Raw genomic sequence first — 23619 nt, forward strand, 5'->3', positions numbered from 1 at the left:
CACTGATTGTTCACTTTGGTAGCCAAAAACAGTAATTCAAATCTCGCAAAGACATGGAATTCGAGAAATTAAGAAGTCATTTATTTAAAGACTAAAAATAGATAAAAATTTTTTCCTTCCTTCCTTCCTTCCTTCCTTCCTTCCTTCCTTCCTTCCTTCCTTCCTTCTCTCTCTCTCTCTCTCTCTCTCTCTCTCTCTCTCTCTCTCTCTCTCTCTTGTTCTTTCTTTCTTTCTTTTTTATTTATTTCCTTCTTGTCTTTATATTTCAACATCAATTCTCCTCTCTGAGAAAGAAAAGGCCTTCTGTGTATCTACCCCGAAAACCCAGCATATCAGTCATTGCAAGATTAGGTACATCCTCTCTCAGTGAAGCCAGACAAAGTGCCCCAGTTGAGGAAATGAGATCCATAGGCAGGCAACAAACTCAGGGAAAGTCTTCTGCCCCAGTTATGGGGGATCCTCCTGAATCCAAGGTGCATGTTTGCTACATATATGTGGAGGGATGGGGCTAAGGTTTAGTTCATACTTGATCTTTGTGTGGTGGTTCTGTCACTGTGGCTCATTTACACAATAGAATACTACTCAGCTATTAAAAACAAGTATATCATTAATTTTACAAGCAAATGAACAGAACTAGAAAATATCCTGAGTAAGCTAAACCAGACCTCAAAGGACATGCACAGCATGTACTGACTTATAAGTGGATATTAACCATAAAGAGGAGGAGAGCTGTGCTCCATAGACCCAAAGAACCCAGATCAGATGTAAGGAGAACAGGGGAGATAGAGAATAGATATCAGCAGAGGGCATGGGGGTCATTTCTAGGACATGCCAGAGACCTGAGATGGGGGAAGCCCTAGAATGGCTATGGAGGTCACTTTAGCTGAAGTTCCTAAAAATGGGGGACATGATATGTGTCCTGAAGTAGCCACTTTCTGTAGCAAGGCAGGACTCCCATTGGTAGGATGAAAACAGCAATCTACCCACCTAAATACCTTCCACCTAAAATATGCCCTGCCTACAAGATATGCAGGAACAAAGACAGAACTGAAATGGAAGGAATGACCAACCAATGACTGGCCCAAATTAAGACCAATCTCATGGCTAAGAACCAGTCCTTGACGTTATTAAGGATATACTGCTATGCTTGCAAACAGGATGTAGCATAACTGTCTTATGAGAGGCCCCACCCAATCACTGACTGAAACAGATTCAGAGACCCACAGCCAATCATTAGATGGAGCTCTGGGACACTTATGGAAGAATTAGGGGAAAATTGAGGGACACAAAGTTGATATGGTCTCCACTGTTGTGAGACCAAAAGTATCAACTAACCTGGACTCTTGAGGAATCAAGTTTTTCAATGTGTCACACAGAGTTCAGCTGAGAATGTTAGTTTACTGATCCTGATACCCAGAACAAAGTTGCAGTCATGTTTCATGTTTTTTTTATTTATTTAAAAAATGGTTCATTCACACAATAATGAGGTTCCAAATAAAAATAAATCTTAAAATAGCATCCCCAGCTTTATTGAAATGGTAGTCATAAAAATGGAGGATCACCACATGTCTGTTTTGAGTTTTGCTAGAGTTGTCAATAATAACTTTATTCAAAGAGGAGGAGAGATACAAGGTTAAATGAGAATTAATTTGAACATGAGCAGGGAGTTCAATTCATTTTTTAAAATCTGTGGTCGCATATGTAGCAGCTAGGTAGCTCAGTCTTTAAGGCTACCCTGTCTAACCTCAGTTAAAGAGGATATGCCTAATCTGGCAGAGATTTGATGTCCAGGGATGGGGGGATATGGGGGCCCTCCCTCTCAGAGGAGAAGAGGAGGGAGTTTGGAGGAAGGAACCTGGTGAGGGAAGCAGCCTGGAAGGGGAGAAGTGTTTGTGATATAAATAAAAACATAATAATTAAAAAAAAACTGTGGTTAACAGGAAATTTTCTCTTGAAAACAGGACTGACACACAGCTTATAAGCAAACCCTCTAATCACATGCATTTCTCATTTTCAGCTATACTGATAGAACATGAGTCAGACTGCTTAGATGCCATGAGCTTATTGAAGACTTTTCAAAGTCTCATAATTTCTGGCCAAAGGAAGTGTTTCACCCTCTGTCAAATAACTGCAGGATCAATGATAATCAAAGACAGTGAAAATCAATGCGAAACATTTTCTGTAGTGTAGTAATAAGAATATGGCCTTCATGTGGAAGCCATTGTTAGGAAAGCAGTGTCAGCATGGATATAAATCACTCTTTACAAGACAGTTGGGCTTGTCAAGATGGAGTCATTCAGCTGTTTCCATGTTGGAAAAATCTTCCTTTCCGTGGAAGAGGATGGATAGAGGAAGCCTTAACCCTTACCCTGCCTCGAAATATCAAAAATGAATGTGTCAGCGTGACCGAGCAAAACATAAGTGAGTGTGATGGAGAAATGATATTTTTATCAGTACAGAAAATATATTTTATTCCAATAATTAAAGTCAGTCATTCTGCACACTCCATGAAGGATCTAGTCGATGGGATAATTCATTTGTCTTAGTCTGTTTGCTATTTCTACAATAGATTACATACAACTGAATGTTTCATAAGGAATGTGAGTCTGTATGGTATATTGCTATGGAATGTGGGAAATCTATGAGATTTTTCTAATATTGTTACCTGAGAGTATGAAATCCATCTTTTGTGACAAATGGCAGTGGACAAGAGAAATAGAAGTGCAAGAGAAAACTCAATTGACTTTAAAAGAAAGTATTTAATGAGTGATGTATGTACATACATGTATGCATACTTGAATATATACATGTTTATATGAATATCTGCACTGGGGAGAACTGATGATACATATAAACACATATGTTTATGTATGTACATGACAGAGATCAACCTGAGATGACATTCCTCAGACACTGTTCACCTTTATATGTAGAGCCACATTGCCCTAGATTTGCCCAGTAGGCTGTACTAGCTCGCCAGAAATTTCCAGGTACCCACCCACATATGTCTCCCAAGCACTAGGATTATATGCTTTGCCTATATATTTTTTTAAAAAAACTTAGGTTTGGGAGATCAAACTCAATCCCTGCCTCTTTCATGGGAAAGCCTTTTACTAATAAAGCTATCACTCCACTTTCTAAATTCACTTTTGTAAAACCATTCTTGTAATAACTAACCCATTCCCATGATACTAACATGTTGGCATGAATCTATTAATTCAGGCAGAGCCCTCCTGATCTAACTATGTCTGAGGAGTTCCCACCTCCTAATACTGTGAGTTTAAAGAAAAAGACAGAAAGACAAGGGCAAACTAAAGCAAGAAGCAGGTGAAATCTTTCCTAACCACCTTGTAACTACTCGCTATAATCCACTGAAGAGAAATCTTTAATCTGCCAAATACACAGCAAGTGTCTTTAAATTTTTTCTAATTATGATGACTACCATTGTACATTTTAGAACTAACATGAATCCAATGGTATTTGGTATGACTCTTGGGATGGCTCCTTAGTCTTAAACTTTGACCCTCCTTCCAATAATTTGAATAGGATAAGAGCATCAATCCATTCTTCCAAATGTCTATCTAAATCCTCTTGTATATTCAACACATGAATAATGTTTTGCTAAATAATTAACAAAAGTATCTGTCTTAACTTCTTGTGTAAAAGCAATTGCAGAAGCAGTGGTGCTAGCAATTAATGTAATTAAAGCTCTCATACCAGCAATAAGCAAGCCCACTATTCTCTTGCTTCTGCTTAAAGCCTGACTCATTTCTTCCAGTACTTGCAAGCTGTTTTCAGGAGACCAAGGTCCTGTGATACTCACGGCAATAAAACAAAAGCTGGTTGATAGACCTCTGAAACTGACATGGCAGATTTCAACACACTAACACAATTAGAATGTGTACAGCCAATGCAACATACCTTAAATACTGTGGAAGAAACAAAAGTAAATTTAACTTGACAATTAAAAGAGCCTTAACACATGTACTAACATTTGCTTGAAATCCAGACCTTGTGTCAAGGGCAGCCTTGCTTATACACTGTAGGCCAAAAATCAGCAAAAGGCCTAAGTCAGCACAAAGTCTCTGGTCTCTGTGGAAAAACACTGAAGCAGATAGCTATATGATATTTTAAACAGGAAGATTTGGTGGAAATTTACCAGCCTTCATGAGAACAAGTAGTCATAGGTCTTGTGGATAGTCATAGATCTTGAGTAACCTTGGTAGATAGTACCAACTTAGATAAGGACATGTGAATCATAGGCAGAGTCATAGTGACCTGTCTCCTGAACTTTCACTCAGCCTTTACCCTGTTCTGGAAGACATCTGTACTCTCTCTGAACATCTACGCTCCTGCGTCATCCCCTTCTCCATATCCTGCCTCTATGTGCATATAACCCCTGTGTGAAAAAAGTAAAAATGGCGAATTGATCAGCCTATAGAAAAGCCACTCATCCTTTGTGAACCCTGTCCTCCAGTTCTCTCTTCCTGGTCTTCTGATTCCTGTTCATTGCCCCATGGGACTGAGGCAACCCTGTCCCAACTTTATCTCTTGCTATGATAGCATCATAGAGAACTACAGCTAACTTCTAAATACGTATCTGAAAATGTCCAGAACCAGACATCAAAATGAATACTATTATTTCTAATATTGGATTGATTTCTAGACTAGTACATGATTGAGTCTGAACAACTGGTCACATTTAAGAAAAATACAAGAGTCATTATAACTTCTCTTTTTGATTCTCTGTTCTACAAGGTCTAAAAAGTTGAGGCAAGGCAGCTTGTCCCATCATGGGTATAGGTAAGCAAAGGTGGGTCGGGAACATATGTCCAATACAGCTTTCCAGTAACCATTGTCAGGGTGTTCAGCAAGCTCAAAAGTCAGCATCGTTGTTTGTCCCAGCATCAGCATGTTTCAGTAATCACTCTGGCAGCCACCATGTTCCTTCTGCATTCTGCATTAAAAAACACAAATATTCCGTCTTCCCCATTGTAAATACCTGATCGTGATCATACCGTATGCCAGTAACTATGCATAAGTATGCCTAGGTGAAGATTGCCATAGACATTCAGCAGAGAGTTCCTTGGAATCCAATTTAAAAAAATTAAAATAAAAGAGCATGATTCAAATAAATTTGTGGTGTAAAGGGAAATACCTTCCCTTTTTGTAATTTTATGAAGATATTATTTTAAAGTTTGATGGGCCCCTTTCACAGTCCTTTGTCTTTGACAATTATAAGGAATTCCAGTAATATGGGTAATATTAATGACTGCCAAAAAGTCTCAAATGCTTGACTGCGATAGCCAGTGATAGCCAGTTCCATTATCTGTTTTTTTTTTATTGGATAATTTATCTACATTTCAGATTTTATCTCCATTCCCCATTACCCACCCCTGAAGAAACCCCTTTTTGCATCCTCCTTCCTCCTCACTCACTGGGATATCCAGCCTGCAAGGGACCTAGGCCTTCCTCTCCCACTGATGCCAGACAAGGCCATCCTCCCCTACATATACAGCTGGAGACATGGTTTTCTCCATGTGTGTTCCCAGAGTAGCGGTTTAGACGCTGGGAGCTCTGGTTGGTAGGCACTGTGGCTCTTTACATGGGGCTGCTAATCCCTTCAACTCCTTCAGTCTTCTCTCTAACTCCTTCACTGGGGACCTTGTGACCAGTTTGATGGTTAGTTGCATGCATCTACCTCTGTCTATGTCAGGCTCTGGCAGAGCCTCTCAGGAGACAGGTATATCTGGCTCCTGTCAGCATGTACTTCCTGACATCCACAACAGTGTTTGCATATGGTGATTGCATCTGGGATAGATCCCCAGGTGGGGCATGCTCTGGATGGTCCCTCCTGCAGTCTCTGCTCCACATATTGTCTAATATTTGATCCTGTGAATATTTTGTTTTTCCTTCTAAGAAAAACTGAAGTGCCCAAACTTTGGTCTTTCTTCTTCTTGGGTTTCATGTGGACTGTGAGTTATATCTTGGATATTGTGAGCTTTTGGGATAATATACACTTACTAATGAATGCATACAATATGTGTTCTTATGTAACTGGGTTACATCACTTGAGATGATATTTTCTAGCTCCATCTATTTGCCTAAGTATTTCTTGAATACACTGTTTTTAATAGCTGAATATTACTCCATTGTGTAAATGTACCACATTTTCCATATTCATTCCTCTGTTGAAGGACATCTGGGTTCTTTCAAGCATTTGGTTATTATAAATAAGGCTGCTATGAACATAGTGGAGCACATGTCCTTGTTATATGTTGGAACATCTTTTGGATGTATGCCCAGAAGTGGTATAGCTGGGTCCTCAGGTAATACTCTGTCAAAATTTCTGAGGAACCACCAGACTGATTTCCAGAGTGGATGTACCAGCTTAAAATCCCACCAACAGTAGAAGAATGCTTTTCTTTCTCCACATCCTCACCAGCATCTGCTGTCATCTGAATTTTTAATCTTAGCCATTCTGACTGGAGTGAGGTGGAATCTCAGGGTTGTTTTGATTTGCATTTCTCTGATGACTAAAGATGTTGAAAATTTCTTAAGGTACTTCTCAGCCATTTGATATTCCTCCATGAAAATTCTTTGTTGAGCTTTGTACTCCATTTTTAATAGGATTATTTGATTGTCTGTCATCTAAGTTCTTGAGTTCTTTGGTGGTTTTTTTTTGTTTGTTTGTTTGTTTTTAGTTTTTGTTTATGATTTTTTTTGTTTTTTTTTTGTTTTTTTTTTTTTATATTACCCCTCTATTAGATGTAGGATTGACAAAGATTTTTTTCCAATTGGTTGGTTGCCATTTTGTCTTATTGACAGTATCCTTTGCCTTACAGAAGCTTTGCAATTTTGTGAGTACCCATTTGTCAATTCTTGATCTTAGAGCAAAAGCCATTGGTGTCCTGTTCAGGAACTTTTCCCCTGTGCCCATGTAACCAAGACTCTTCCCCTCTTTTTCTTCTATTAGTTTCAGTATGTCTGCTTTCATGTGTGTGTCCTTGATTCACTTTGACTTGCGTTTTTTACAAGGAGATAAGAGTGGATTGATTTTCATTTTTCTACATTCTGTTCTTCAGTTGAACCAGCACCATTTGTTGAAAATGTTGTCTTTTGTCCACCAAATGGTTTTAGCTCCTTTGTCAAGTGACTATAGGCATGTGGGTTCATTTCTGTGACTTTAATTCTATTCCATTGATCTTCTTGCCTATATTTGTATCAAAACCATGCAGTTTTTTTTTTTTAATCACTATTTCTCTGCAGTACAGCTTGAGGCCAGGGATGGTGATTCCCCCCGAAGTTTTTGTTTGTTTGTTTGTTTGTTTGTTTGTTTTATTGTTGAGAATAGATTTCACTATCCTAGGTTTTTTGTTATTCCAGATGAATTTGAGAATTACTCTTTCTAACTCTGAAGAATGGAGTTAGAATTTTGATAGAGATTGAATTGAATCTATAGATTGCTTTCCGCAAGATGGCCATGTTTACTATATTAATCCTGCCAATCCATGAGCATGGCAGATCTTTCTACCTTCTGAGATCTTCTTCAATTTCCTTCTTCAGAGACTTGAAGTTCTTGTCATACAGATCTGTCACTTGCTTAGCTAGATTTACACCAAGGTATTGTATATTATTTGTGACTATTATGAAGGTTGTTGTTTCCCTAATTTCTTTATGTGGCATAATCCTAAAACCTCTTTGGATTTTTAACTTTTCATAGTGAGCTTATGAATTTAAAGAATGCTGCTCTTCTGAGCGTTGATGCAGAAGATACTGCTGATAGAATTAACTATGGCTCAAGTTCACTATTTCTATTTTGGTCAAGCTTCAAGAATGTCATATATAGCTTGACCATGCTTGTCCTTTTTGTCCTGGGAATACTTTTATTCCTGCCCATCTTGTTAAAACTTGCTTTTAACAACAACAACATGTTGGCAGCCAAAATATGTAGCTTGAAACTAAAAATGGACCCACAGAGTTATTATATTAACAGGCTGGCAAGCCAAAGATGGGTAGGATTCTGCACAGAGCTTTACCAACCTAAGACAGAAGTGCATTGCTTTTAATAATGCATATTCCACTAAGGGTAAGGAAGGCATTCTTGTCAGAATGACCTAAGACAGGCTCAGACTTGTTTATGAAATAAAAAATGGGGGAGAGTTGGAGAGGTTTTGGGGCTGCTTGGAAAAAATCTGACATTGACCAAGGACAAGGAAATGGGCAGCTTGGCAGTAATATGACATTGTCCAAGGACAAGGAAGTAGGCTTCAGGCAGGAATCTGATTACGGAATAACAAAGGAGTAATTTCAGGCAGGAATCTAAATCTTAGGCTAGAACAAAGAAGTAGGCTTCAGACATGAAAATGACTTTGGGCTTGGACAGGGAAGTTGGCTCAGATATATTGGTCATCGTCATAAGCCCTTAGAAACAGTGTACATGGGAGTGTTTATGGAATTTTGTTTATTGCCTTGCTTGTTCTTTGGCTATCTGCATTTATTGTCTTGCTTGTTTCTTGACTATTTGCAGCTATTGTATTGCTAATTCCTCAACCTAGAACTGACCTTAATACTTGCATGTAATTAAAATAGCATAAAAACAAAAAAGAGGAGGGGATAGAGTGGGGGTTTCTAGAGAGAAGACATAAGGAAATGGGATGGCATCTCTAATGTAATGAAATAAAATATCCCAGAAAAAAAAGAAAAAAATGAAATCTTTAATCTAAGAAGGCATTGTCACAGTGATGTCAAATGTCTCTCTCAGGTATTCCCTCCAAATACAAGTTCTGTCCTCATAAAGTATCCTAGAAATATATGTTGGAGGATGCTTGCACATTATAGTAGCATCCTTTAAGTCCTGGGAATCTTCTCACAAGGAATTTGGAATAATATCTGCCTCTGTCTCAGAACCCCTTTGGCTATTATGGGGTGTCTTACTTTGGAGTTTCTTGTTGTGAACTGACACAATGACCAAATCAACTCTCATAAAGGACAACACTTAGTTGTGGCTGGCTTACAGGTTCAGATATTCAATTCATTATCATCATAGCAAGAAGCACAGCAGCACCTAGGCAGGCATGGCCCTGGAGGTGCTGAGAATTCTACATCTTCATTCAAAGGAAGCCAGAAGCAAACTGTCTTCAGGCATAGAGAATGAGGGTCTCAAAGCCCACCCTGATGGTGAAATACTTCCTCTAACAAGGAGACACCTCCTTCAATAAGGGATGCCTCCTAATAGTGCCATTCCCTGAGCCAAGCATAGTCAAACTACCACAAGGTGAATGAATTATTTTCCTTCTTTGGAGCATAAAAATTCATGTAGAATTTGTCATCACCCTTGAATATGTACACGAATGTGCTTGTGTCCAAATTGTTTCTTTATCTCTTTCTTTCTTCTTGCCTCCCTTCCTCATTCTCACCCTCTAATCCTTCTGCATCTCTTTGCTTTTCTCTTTTTCCCTTGCAATGATGATAGTGTTAAGGAAATCCCATTTCTCATTTATTTCTTTATTGTAATTTAAAGTAATGCTACATTGAATGAAGAAAAGCATAGAAATCTTTTAATATTCCCCCAGGAAGTGTTTACATTTCAGAAAAAAAAACTTTGTACTTCTCAGAGCTTATTTAGTTTCTGTTTAATTTGTCCAGGGATAAAACAAGTTTCAAGAGTGTCACTGGGACAATTATGTGAACATCTAGAAAACAAAGCAAGAATCTTAGCTACTACAGAAGGGAGAATGGATTTTATATTGAATTTGTACAAAGAAAAAGAAATCTCCCTTCTTAAGTAGGATTGCCACATTATCTTCAAACCAAGGAACACAGTAACATGAAAATAATACTTATAAGGCTGTGTTCATTTGGTTCTGAAGACAAATTTTTAAATGGTATGACAGATTCTTTTCTACTACATTAGAATTATCTGAGAAGTGATCAAGGGGTTTGAATTTGAAAAAGGAAAGGATCAATGATATCAGTTGAAGTATTTTAAATCATGGGATAGGGTCAAGAAGATACAAAAATCATCTCTAGAGGATTTCAAAAGCAACTCATATATGTCAGTGCCTCTACAAAACAAAAGCCTAGTTATAACACAAATTCTAGGTAAACTATTATTGTAGGTAGCACATTATTCTAAAGATACGGAGTTGTGCCAGAATTAGTGGAGACTGTTAAAGAACAATTAACTGTATGCCCATATGGAAAATGTTTTAGTTCTTTTGATATAAAAAACAATATATATATTTACTACTAGCAGAAGCCATTTCCATATGGTTTGTATAGATTTTGTATACATTTACATAGCCTTATCCATCACAAAAACCTAGTGATGCTTAGTTGTGAAATGTGTCTGTTTTACAAAATTCTAGAAGTTGGTTCAAGTGTGTGTGTGTGTGTGTGTGTGTGTGTGTGTGTGTATGTGTGTATGTGTGTATGTGTGTGTGTTGTTATCAGAGGGTGAAAGATGAAATACTGAAGCTAGGTCTTCCAATTTTGAGTCAATTCTGTTTCCTCTGAAATACACTATTGCTTTCAATTTTGTTTTATTTTGACATCTGGATGGATGAATGAATCTAGGATCAACTGAAGTTACTTTCAGTTTAAAGAACAGTGAGTATGTATGGGTATTGAACAAAAGCTCCCAACATTTTCTGACTCTTGTGGCAAATATGTACACTCATGATTACTTCAATCTCAGTTTCTGCTCCTCTTGATATTTGCACCTTACTTGGCTTTCACCCTCTATCACTGGATCTCTATCATAATTATCACCCAATGATGCGTGTTCCTTATACAGAGCTAAATTGCTGAAGATCCTAAGCAACGACAATCATAAAGTTATATGATAGATATTAACTACTCATTCTTAATGTCCTTTAGTCAGCAGTGACTGACCTTTTCATATGTAGATTCAAAGGTCCATGTTATCTGTCTTCTTCTCGAAATAAGCCTCCTTTCTCCTATCTTCTGCAGGTCTCAGTTTTACTTCCCCTTATTTTCAGGAATATCTTTATTCCCTACATAAAACTCAGTTCATCCAGTTGTTGACCTGAACTGTATTTTTTCAAATACACAACATTAACACTTAGTCTGGTGTCTCATCTCATCATTGACTTTCTTAATCAGGAATAATTACTTTCTTGAATTAAAATTTAGGATATCATCTTCCAGCCCAAACCTAGTTGGATTCTCCATCTGAAACCTTCAAGATATGTGTCACAGGATGACCTTTCGCCTCGTGACTTCACGTTTACTTCTCACTAGCAGTTAATGTTGAGTTGGTAATAAAAGACATTACTTTCTTTTCCTCCTGTTTTTGCCTCAGTTCAGAGTTGTACTCTAATGTTTAAGCTGTTAAACTCCATGAAAGAAGGGCAATTTTCCTTTTATTTTCTCTGAAGTTTAAATAAGATCTTGCTATGTTGCTTCCTACCTAAGAATTGCACCATATCTTGGATGCCTCAGGTTTACAATGTTTCCTTATTTTCCAACTTTCCTTGGACTTCTTGGAGTTCATAGTCTTTTTCCATTTCATCTTCCTTTTAAAGTACTTTAATGATGACAAAAGACCTTACTATAGCAAATTAATATTAGCAAATGAACACTTACACAAAACAACAACAAAACAGATGGCTCAAATGGCATTCAGCTTAAAATACAATCCATGAGTCATTCTCTAAGAATGTAAAAATATACTTTCTGAGGGGGGACATTTGACAATTTTATTTACATTTTTAAAAATGTATGCAAATGGAGAAACAGTTATTTCACCTTTGGGATTGAATGTATGAGTTTATTTTCAAAACTGTATATAGTTAAGGCCACAGTTATTTGAATTAGTCAACCCTAGGAAACATTAGAAATAAGCTAAATGTTTATAAGTGGGATATATATTCCACAACATAGTACATATGTATGAAATTATTTTTGTTAATTTATGTTCTTTATATTTTTCTTTTTGAGACAAAGTTTCATTCTGTGGCCGTGGCTGGCCTTGACATTTCTCGGTTGCTCAGGTAAGTCCTGAATTTTCATTCGCCTGTCTCTACCTCTAAAATTCTAGGTGTGTACTACTATGTTTACCTTATGAAATGATGTGTTACTCAGCACAGTTTTGATCAAATTATTTTAATATGTCTCCCAATCATATTAATATATCTTGTAGCGGCCATGATTTCTGACTAACTTTAGCAATGCATGTAGACAAGTGTGCATCTGATAATAACTAACTAGATATCAATGGTTATTAGAAAAATGTATGGTGGATGGGGAATTCTTGGGTGTCTGTTAAGTCTTTCCCATTGTATACTAGAATGTTTCTTATCAGCTCATACTTAACATAATCTTTAACTCCAGAAAAATGGAATCTTACTAGCACAATAAACAGAGCAAACAGAAGCTATTATTATATTAAAAGCCTTAGACACAACTTTTATCAATGAATAATGTTATATATATATATATATATATATATATATATATTTCTATTGTTTCATATATGTTATTTTTCAACTCTATCCCCTAAAATTTAACTGTTATATATTTTTCTTCTTTCTTTTGACTTATGTGCTTATTATTTGGTTTCGTGTTTTAAGATTTATTTATTTATTTATTTTATGTGTTTGAGTACACTGAAGCTGTCTTCAGACACACCAGAAGAAGACATCAGATTCCATTATAGATGATTGTGAGCCACCATGTGGTTGCTGGGAATTGAACTCAGGACATCTGAAATAAAAGTTAGTGTTCTTTACCACTGAGCCATCTCTTCAGCTCTTGCTTTCCTTTCTTAAAACAAAAAATAAACTTTTGGTTTCCTTTCTTAAAGTATTAAATAAACCAAAATCCAAGAGGCAGAATTTCAGCCACTGTTACTGTCATTTCTAAACATTTTATTTAGTTTAGGAAAAGTTGAAAATGATTCAAAACTGTTCCATAAAAAATACACAATTACAAGAAACTTATGTGACTACTTAATATATACAGAAATTTCCTAGGCTATAAAAGATTAAAGCAATTTCAGAAGAAATACATGACAACCTGAATGTTATATAATATTTTCAGTATCAATGAAGGTTGTAAAATTATTCTCAATCTCTACAGAGAGAGAGAGAAAACCATGTTGTACGTATTATAGTAGATTCCAAACAGTATAGTGTTATTTAAATCTGAGTATTTGTGATCATGAATAAGCAAGTAAATACACTGTATGTTATATGTAGTCCTAATTGTATAACTAATCCCAGAAAATACACACCAAAGTATTGCAGAGGTTTTCTACAGATCAAAAATTATATAAAAATGTTTACTTTTTGTTATAATTTCATTTCACATTATGATATAAACTTAATAGATTAAAAAGAAATTCACTTAAAAGTATTGGCAAGCATTAAGCCAACATGACATAATTGATAAGAAATTTGTTTACCACTCCCTGTGCATATTAGTCATCTGTTTATATGTTCTAGGTTTTAGTTAAAATGCAGTGATTCACAATATTCTTATTCTGCATTAGTTAACTGGTAGAAGAAAATTTGTAACTTTGGAAGCTCATGGCATATAAAAATCCTGCATATCTTAATTAACCGAACTCACAAACCTTTTAAAACAATACATTTCTTATAAAAGTATTGTTTTGAGGTAATAAAATAGAAATATCAAAACAGGCAGTCATCTGAAGACAATAAAACTCAGTTATGATGAAACTAAATGGGGACCTTTAGTTGTGTTTTCTTTTACTCATGTTGTCTCATCATGCTCTTGTGGCCTATTTCTGTCAAAGATTTAGAGAATCACACACTGGTTTGCCTGAAAATTTGGGGGTTTACCAGTAAATTAGAATCCTCAGTGTGATCACAGTGGAATAAGAATGGGCTTGTGCACTTGCAGAATTGTATCTGTTTTATATTGAAGATCGTTTATCTGAAGAGTCACATTGATTCCTGAGAGAAATTGAGAACTGTGATCAAACATTTTGCTATTTTTACAAAGGCATCCTTAACACCTAAGTATAAAAGAGTCTTTTAAAGTCAGGCTTTATAGAAATTGTGTGAGTAGATCATATCTAATGTATGTAGTAAGATCTTTCTTTTTATCTGATTTTTCATCTACAAAGCCTCATGTTTATCAGAGAAGTCCTGCAAATATCAGACAATCAGCTGTGTTATGAGTCTAGATGACAGGGCACAAAGTACTTGCCAGAATATTTGATTCTAGAAATATCATTCAAGCTGTCAGAATCTGAGATTTGGAAGACATATTTGTTATTTATTGATTGATTGGATAGACAGTTCATTCATTTTCATAACATCCCTCTTTCTCCTTTAAGAGCAATATGAGAGCTGCCCTTAAATCCTGTCCTCATTGTCACACAATCTCTGCATCGTTTTCTTTCAATAAGAATCCATTGCAGACAACACAACTTTCTAATGAGCAGACATGTGACCAGCACAACCCTATATTACGAGTGTGTGTGTTTAACAATCCTGTCAGATTTTGTTTTTCTTTTCTGGAATGAGTATACTCTAGTGAATAAATGCATTTTAGCTCCATCTTAAGGAGTGATGGAGTATAAACACAGTGGACATTACTACTACCACTACTATTACTGCTAATAATAATATTAGCAACACTCTGAACCAAGTTTGTCCCTAGATTTGACCTCAGGGATATTGTTATCAAAGTATAACCAAAACAGTTATATTAAAGTTCCAATGTCTAAGAATTCAGCATATAACCTTTAATTAGAAAATTAGACATCCAAATTCAAAACTCACATAGTTGGGATTGATCATAAGATGCCTTCTCTAACTAAACAGAGAAGGGGGAGATGCCAGAAGCCAGGACCCTCGTCCTTACCCTCACCCCCTACCTTTCCCCACCTGCACAATGTCCTCTGAAGCTTGGCAACTGCAAGATCCTGCTTGGCAACTGCAGATAGACTCAAAGCAGAGTACCATATCTTCTTAAGAATAGCAGGGAGACCATAACTCAAGCAGTGTACCATATCTTCTGAAGAACAGCAGGTAGATCATAATTAAAGGCAGTGTACCGTATAGACCATGACATGTTTCAAGGCACAGGCCAAGAAGATTTTGTACTTTTCCACCACCTGGCCCCTCTTACCCCTCCCCTTGTAAAACATGCTATAAAAAAGCATTTCATGTTCAAAAAAAAAAGAAATTAAAAAAAAATAAATTATTTAAAAAAAAAGAAACTTTGTGGCTATAACTCATTATAATGGAGAGGAATAACTTGTTGATAACCTTATTCCGCACTCACAGGAAAATTGGATGCTACAGTTAACCAACCACTGCTAGCAAGAAGAAAAAAGGATTCCCTTTCTGGGGGTTGTGAAGGAATGCTCTTTTCAACATCTTACTGTTAGACTATCTGCCACTGTACTATGGGAAGACAATCATATTATATTAAACTACTAAATCATGTTACTTTAAAAAGTAACTATAGAATGCCAATACAAATTTATAACAGAAGTAAGTCATGACTATATGCAACTTTGTCACAAAATATTTGGATGGTCTTTCTTTGGTGGGTTTACGTAATCTATAAATCCAAGCTTTCTGATTAAATTTTGTAAATTTGCTCTGATAAAATATAATTACTGTTCACTGTGCATTATATTACTTTAGTCTGCAAAATACCTTCTCTTTGCCAAGTATGTGAGTACAATATTTAAATCAAATATCTTCTTGTCCATTGTTTTCATGAAAGTTAAGCAGATGGCATGCCCACTCCCCTTCACACCTTTTTCCCACAGTCATTATTCTAAAGCACAATGATTCAGATACTACAATGATTTGCTTAAGATATATTTTGGGCCACAGCAAATGACTGGGATCCAATAATTCCATATATTATTGCAGATCAACCCTTACTCTGTGAGATAAAATTTGCTTTATAAATATCCCAGAAGCCATATTGAGAGTTTTCTATTCCATTAACTTGAGTTTCTTTCCTGGGAAGGCACTAAATTGCCAATTTAGTAACAGTCTTGTCAGTTACAGATTTAAATCAGTTCCTTTCCTTAAACATTGATTTTTTTTTCTCTCAAGCATATATTAAAAATATCCAAAATAAGATAATTGAATGCATACCTTGAGTCAGGATCTGTTTTGGGTAGTTATCTTGACTAGGGTAATTTTAAAAGGAAGAAACTGGAATTAACTGTATTTCAAAGGGTATAATGAACAGTAAGAAGGAAATGGAGAACCTTTAGTTTGAATAATGGTAGGAGTGATAGTTATCATGTTCCCTCCTTCTGGCAACCCGAAACTGTTGTTGAGCTCAGTATTTCCTGTCAAGTGAAAGTCATGAGGATAGCTGGAGTAAGTAGAGGAAGGAGCTTGAAGACAATTTTGCTTTGTTTTTATATACAAATAAGAGTTATAGAGCAGCAGCTAGTGATTGAGATGCGAAAGACAAGTAGAGAAGGAGATATCAGGTAAAAGTGATGCTGTTGACTTGTCCTAAGAAGTTTGTAATCAGTATAGAAGATACCCAGAGATACTTTCACTGTGCTATTGATAACCTGCACAGATTGATATTTACTTCACTTGATTTGGTTCACTTGTTATGTTTGGTGTTCCTTTTTTATTGGATATTTTATGTATTTACATTTTAAATGTTATCTCCTTTCCTGGTTTCCCTTCCACAATCCACCATCCCATCATCTTTGCCCCTGCTTCTATGAGGGTGCTCCCCCACCCACCTATCAACTCCTACCTCTCCACTCTGGCATGTGTGTCCATGGAGTCCTTGTCCTCAGTCCAATGGTTGGCTGTGAGCATCCACCTCTGTATTTGTCAGGCTCTGGCAAAGCCTCTCAGGAGACGGGTATAACAGGCTCCTGTCAGCAAGAACTTGTTGGTATCAGAAATAGTGTCTGGGTTTGATGTCTGTGTATGGGATGAATCCTTAGGTGGGGCAGCCTCTGGATGGCCTTTCCTTCAGTCTCTACTCCACACTTTGTACCTATATTTCTTTTAGACTGGAGCCATTCTGGGTTAAAAATTTGGAGATGAGTGGGTGGCCACCTCCGACAACCGGGGGCCTTGTCTAACCTCTGGATATAATCTCTACAGATTCTCCCTCCGTGTTGTTGGGCTTTTCAGCTAATCTCATCCTGTTGGGTCCTGGGAGCCTTTTCCTTTCCAGGTATCTGGGACTTGTTGGTGGCTACCCTCAGTTCCCCATCCCCCATTGTTGCACACCTCTATTCAAATTCCTGACCCTCTGTATATCATCTGTCTCCTCCCATACCTGATAATGCCCCGTTTTCACTCTGCTTCTTTCTTCCTCCCAAGTCCCTCCCTCCCTCCCTCCCTCCCTCCCTCTATCTCCTGTGAGTATTTTGTTTCCCCTTCTCAGAAAGACTGAAGCATCTACATTTTGGTCTTGCTTTTTCTTGAGCTTCATATAGTCTGTAAATTGTATCCTGTGTATTCTGAGCTTTTGGGTTAATAAGCATTTATCAGTGAGTACATACCATGTGTGTTCTTTTGTGACTTAGTTACCTCACTCAGGATAATATTTTCTAGTTCTATCCATTTGCCTTTTGTATGCTATTCTTAACACTCTGCTTTGAATGTGGTTTGAAAATATGAGCTGTCACTTTCACTTCAATGTCATGAAATTTTCAAGTTGGTTTCACAGGACAATTCGCAAAATTAATGAAATAGAGGATATAGCACACTTTTAAAGCTATGCCTTTACTGTAGTTTTTTTGTGATAATAGGATTCATATGACAATAGGAAGAGAAAAGGATGAAAGAATAGATAAAATATGTGGTATTACATGCAAGCAGTACATAAATTTCTCCATATCACATGATGAATATGGACACTTATATATAACATATACAAAAGTTTCCTTTGGTAAATCACAATGAAAATACTCCTCCAAGGAGTTTATTCATGCTTATAGGTAAATAGATAAATACATCATTAGCATGGGCCTCCCAGACATTATCATGTTCTTTATTCACCCATTATATGAGTTACTGAAAAAAATTCTAAGGGAACTAGAAAAGATGATAGATTACAGATAATCTTACAGAAAGATTACAGGGGGCACTGTAATACGCAGTAATGAACACAGCAGAGGGGTTAATAAAATATTATCTATAAGGACAATAAAAATATGAATTTCAGTGATGAAGTTATAGGAAGCTGTTTATATGAAAATTTAAAGATGACATAGTTTTAATAGAGGAGAAGGATGCGAATTTCAAAGGAAGAAGATAATATCTTTGATTAAAGAAGGATGTTTAGTGTAATTATGATTCTACTGAAATGACCACATTTCTTCTTTAAATGCAACTATTTCTGTCATAGTTTTTGTAGGTTAGGTTACATAGCCTGTGATTATTAGGAGCACCCCCTTCACACAGTATTCAGGATTGTAATTAGATACATCCCTGACTTTTGGTTACTGTCTGCTTCTGCTTCTTAATCCTTGCCAAGAACCATTGACCACTGTAATGTTTCCTTGCTAAATACAATTCTGTTTATTGAGTCTGGGTCTAACCCTGTTTTGCAATCACTATACATTTTCACAGCTGGTCACTTCCCTCTTCAACTGTTATCACTTCCTGCTCAATACATATGTTTGTTTTTCCATGGTATCATCAGAGCTTCTGCAGTGATAAGCCATAACACAAAATATCATTCAGATATCAAGGCTGTGAATGCTGTCCAAATACTTCTAAGCTAATAGCTGCTTTGTGACTATTCTGAATCCAGGATAGAGTACCAGAATATTTAAGAGAAAGGACATAGCGGTCATAATTCTCTGAATCAAATCTGCATTTCCACAGAGAATGGACAGATCAATAAACAGGTAAGAGCACTGTCTTCTCTTGCATACAACCTGAGTTCACTTCTCAGTACCCACACAATAGTTAACAACCATTATCATTCCAGTTCAGGAAATCATGTACCTTCTTGTGGTTATCATGTGTTCTAGATATCTGTAGTACATTTACATATATTTAGGTAAAATATTGCACACAAAAATAAGTTTAAATTAAATTCTTTTTAAAAAAATACATATCCTCTCTTGTTCTCTTCCTCTCTTGCCTCTAGCTTCTCTCTGTCCCCTTGCCTCCCCCCCTTCCATTCCCCCTCTCTCCACATGGTCATGGCCAGCCTCCACTTCTCTCCTCTCTCTCTCCTCTTTCTCTGCCATCTTCTCCAATTTCTCTCCCCAGCTTTGCCCTCTGCCCTGAATAAACACCCTCCCTTTGAAAATAAAATAAAATAAAATAAAATAAAATAAAATAAAATAAAATAAAATAAATAAAATAAAAATACATATCCAATATTCACAAAATGTTTGAATCCCTCCCTCTGTTCAGTTTCCCTTTTTCTGATGTTAGTATGAAATTATTAGTTTTAGAAAAGTTAATATACTAAGAAAAATTTGACAATAGAAAGTACTAAATAGATATTAGCTGTCACTAACTTGTATAATTTTCTGGAGATTTGATTCAACTGTATATCAACAACAACTTCCTCTGTAGATAGATAGATGACAGATGATAGATAGATAGATAGATAGATAGATAGATAGATAGATAGATGATAGATAGAATCAAAGCTATATAAGTCTCTTAAAATATAAATTTTAAAAGTTATTCAGTATTTAACATTGCAATAATTAGAAGATATCTTAACTCATTGCAAATAGAAGATAATTTATGGGCTCTGAAATGAGGACATTTTATCAAAGGATAAAATGGCCTTTATTTATTACTCATTTCTCTTCATGGTTCATGAGCTTGTAATGATTTGAGCCAACAAAGTATCTATTATAAATGTGTATGCAAAATCATATAGTTAAGTATGAAAGATATTTATTCTAGTATTAAAGTCACCCCCTTCTCCTGTGCTCATAATTGATGTACTCTTTCTGAAGAGGAGTTTGCAGTGGTCAGAACAAAGATCATGATATAAAATTAAGTGATGGTTTATGTCCTTTACTGTTCCACTCATAAATTATTTCTCTAGTGATGATATTCTTTTGTATTCACTGGTACATTCAAATATTCCTCCCTAGGTATTATTCATATAGGATATTGCATATAAATAGCTTGTCTTTTATAGCTAAAATGAGAGTTTAATCTAGGTTATAAGTGATGAAGAAGGAATAAAAACAGGGTTCTTCTCTACTTCTATACTTTCTGTCACTGATTGAATCTTTTCCATATGAATCTTCCAACATCAGCAATAACTAATGATACATCTCAAAACACAGAGAAAAGATGTTGAGGAATAAAATGAAGAGGATATCAGTATGTTATAGTCATGGTCCCTCTAAAGACAAAGAAACCAATCTATTTGCTTCATTTTTAACTCTGAAATAATTTTGCCAAGAGAAGTTGCATATTATAAACACCTTGAAAATAAAAAAAAACTGTAAATAAAATACTGCTACATTCCTTACTTTTTAATACGTTTTATAATTCTGACTTCTAGATAGTCATTAAAACCTAGTTCTTTTTTTTTGATGCTGAAGACAAACATCTTTATTAAAGATGCTACCAAAACCATTATGTCCATTCAATTAACTCAGTGCAACAGGGCCATGCAAGCCTTCCTGGAGATGCAAATGGCTTATGGGACTAAAGCATTCATAGTTTCTATGGGCACAGCTTAAGTATTAGGGTTACAGGTCCTGAAGTCATTGCACAGTGTTGAGATGTTAGGAAAAAGGGATATGGTTGGATGTACAATAGTACTAGTATATGTGGAAGGGAGTATATTTGAACTTGTGATTGGAGCAGAAATTAATTATAAGAAGACAGACTAAAAATTTAAAAATGAATAAGCAAATTAACAAACAAACAAGAAACAACCTCAGAACATGATCTTAAGTACAAAAGTAGGATCACAAACATTCCAGGAATCAATAGAATTGAAACAACAAAATTATTCATGGCCTGAGATCAGTATTTCCATTTTGGTCAAGTTTCAAGAGTGGCAGATATAGCTTGATAATGCTACCCCTTTTTGTCCTAGGAATACTTTTTTTCTTGTCTTTAACAACATCAACATGTTGGCAGCCAAGGTCCACGACTTGAAACTGAAAATATACCCACAGACAGAGTTATTAATTTAACAGGCTGACAAGCAAATGGTAACATTCTGGACTGAGCCTTACCAATCTGATTCAGAACTGCATTGGTTTTGATAATGCATATTCCATGATGATAAGATAGGCATTCTTGTCAGAATGTCCTAAGACAGGCTCAGTCTTATTTATTAAATAAAAAAGTGAGAGATATGGAGAAATTTTGGGGCTGATGGCAGGAATCTGACATTGGCCAAGGAAAAGGAAATGGGCTGCTTGGCAGGAATCTGATATTAGGCTAGAAACAAAGAAGTAATTTCAGGCTGAAATCTAAATGTTAGGCTAGTACAAAGAAGTAGGCTTGAGGCATGAAGCTGACTTTGGGCTAGGATCAGGAAGTAGGCTCAGATATTTTGGTCATCCTGATAAATCCTTAGAAATAGTGATCTTGAGAGTGTTCACAGAACTTTGTTTATTGCCTTGCTTGTTCTTTGACTATTTATCTTTATTGTCTTGCTTTTTTCTTGACTATCTGCATCTATTGTATTGCTAGTTTCTCAACCTAGAACTGATTTTTTTTTTCAAAAGGAGCTCTGGCAAAGTTTTATTAAAGGAAAACTTTCTTGTTCACTTCTCACCAGTCTGCTCTGGCATGGTTCTAATAATATCAGAATCACCTGGGTCAATGATAGCCAGTATGCATTCTCTGTAGTATTTTCCACAGGCTGTGCCCAGTTTAATATTATTGCCACTGTAGTGATGGACACCAGTTTTAGCCAACATGGCATAGTATTCTATTTCAGATTTCCTCAAAGCTGGGTAGTTGTTGGCGAGGATAACCAACTTTGCTTTGCCTTGTCTGATCACCTTCAGAGTCTGTTTGTACCCCAGCACATACTTTCCACTTTTCATAACAAGTTGGAGCCTAGAGTTGATCGACTCCAGAGACTTTTTCGTCTTCTTTGCGGCCACCATCTTCCTGCCTTAGGTGCGAGACAGCCCCCAATCAAGAGCAGCCGCCAAGATCTAGAACTGACTTTAATACTTGCATGTAATTAAAATGGTATAAAAGCAGACTAGGAAAAAATTATAAAACCTTCTAGAGGAAAAATAAAGATAATATTTTTTATCATACAATGCAGTACTAATCAATGTAAGATAAATCTGCCTACTGTCTTAAATCCTGGAAAAAATTTTACAAAGTGTAAAGAAAAAAAAAAAGAAAAAATATAACAATAACAAAACAAAAATGTAACCCGTATGGGCATAAATCCTTCCAGAGATAAGAAAGAAATTGTGAAAGAAACTGTCCTGATTAATAGCATATTTTAGGTTTTAAATAATATACTAGGCATAGTTCTAGAGAAAGACTTTTCTGAAGCTATTCTCTTTATTGATCTTTAACTTCACATTAATGATTACATTTTAGCCTAAATGTCTTAGCTGACATTGTTTGGCATCAAATAAACAATAGATCCTTCAGATATGTACTTAATTTTTGCTTGAGAAAAATTTCAAGGTCTCTTTGATAGCCGCTTTTATAATGTCAGCAATTAATGAATGTCAGTAGATTCATGAATCCTGGAGACTGGACAACGGTATCAACACAGGCTGTTTGCTCTTTCTTGATGTCATGGCAAACAGAAATGTGTGTTTGTGTGTGTGTGTGTGTGTGTGTGTGTGTGTGTGTGTGTATGTGTGTTCTGTGAGACTGCTTTGTATTATAGAAAGTTGTTGAGTCAATCGACTGTGCACTTACATAGAGGAGATCAATATAAAAAAAATAAGACTTAAAAAGAAAACATTCACCTAAAATAATGTTTTGAAAGCTAGTATATCTCTGACTCATTTTCTTGCTCTTGAGACTCTTTGCCCTTTATTGTGTTTCCCTTTTCAGTCTTTATAGAAACATTTTTGCTTTGTCTTATTGTATCATTTTTGTCCTGTTCATTATCATCTGTTGGAGGCCTGCTCATTCCTGAAGAGGAAATTGAAGGGAAGTGGATCTGACAGAGATGGAAAACTTGGTTGCAGGGAACAGGAAGGAGTGGGGGGAGGGAAATTTTTGGTTTGGTTATATTGTTTGATAGTAGAGTCTACTTTTAATAAAATGTTGAATAAAAATTAAACTTTTTAACTGCAGATTATATTATATTATATTTAGCTAGTGATGTAGCTTAGTGGGTAGGTTATTTGCATAGCATGCACAAACTCCTGGCTATAATTCCCAGCATAACATAAATGGGATGTAGTGGTGGATATCTATAAGCCCAGTACTGGGGAGGCAGTGACAGAGAATCAGAAGTTCCTGTTTTCCTTATCTGGAAACTGAATTTCAAATCAGCAGAAAATATACAAGACCTGGATTTGAAAACTAATGAAAGACAGAATGAACAAAAGAGAGAGAAGTTTATTACTCCAACTATGAAGTGTAGGTAATAAGGAGCCAGTTTCATCAGTAACTTAAATATTAGTGTCTCTTTTTTGATATCCCTTTGATTTTCAAGTTGCTGAATTAGATAGTAAAG

The 23619-nt window shown here is 36.0% G+C and overlaps 1 protein-coding gene across 1 annotated transcript; it reads right to left on the reverse strand.

Moving 5' to 3' along the window:
* Positions 1 to 21663: 21663 nt before the first annotated feature.
* LOC114625739 (60S ribosomal protein L30-like) lies at positions 21664 to 22111 on the reverse strand. The gene has a single exon (XM_028773117.1). The coding sequence runs from the start codon at positions 22064 to 22066 to the stop codon at positions 21719 to 21721; it is 348 nt and encodes a 115-aa protein (XP_028628950.1). The 5' UTR covers positions 22067 to 22111; the 3' UTR covers positions 21664 to 21718.
* Between the last annotated feature and the right edge of the window lie 1508 nt (positions 22112 to 23619).

Source organism: Grammomys surdaster, unplaced genomic scaffold (assembly GCF_004785775.1).
Source record: "Grammomys surdaster isolate TR1022 unplaced genomic scaffold, NIH_TR_1.0 220, whole genome shotgun sequence".
NCBI classification, from domain to species: domain Eukaryota; kingdom Metazoa; phylum Chordata; class Mammalia; order Rodentia; family Muridae; genus Grammomys; species Grammomys surdaster.

Bases quoted from the DNA above. Each gene is read 5' to 3' on its own strand.
- LOC114625739 (XM_028773117.1), bottom strand. From the start codon at position 22,066: ATGGTGGCCGCAAAGAAGACGAAAAAGTCTCTGGAGTCGATCAACTCT.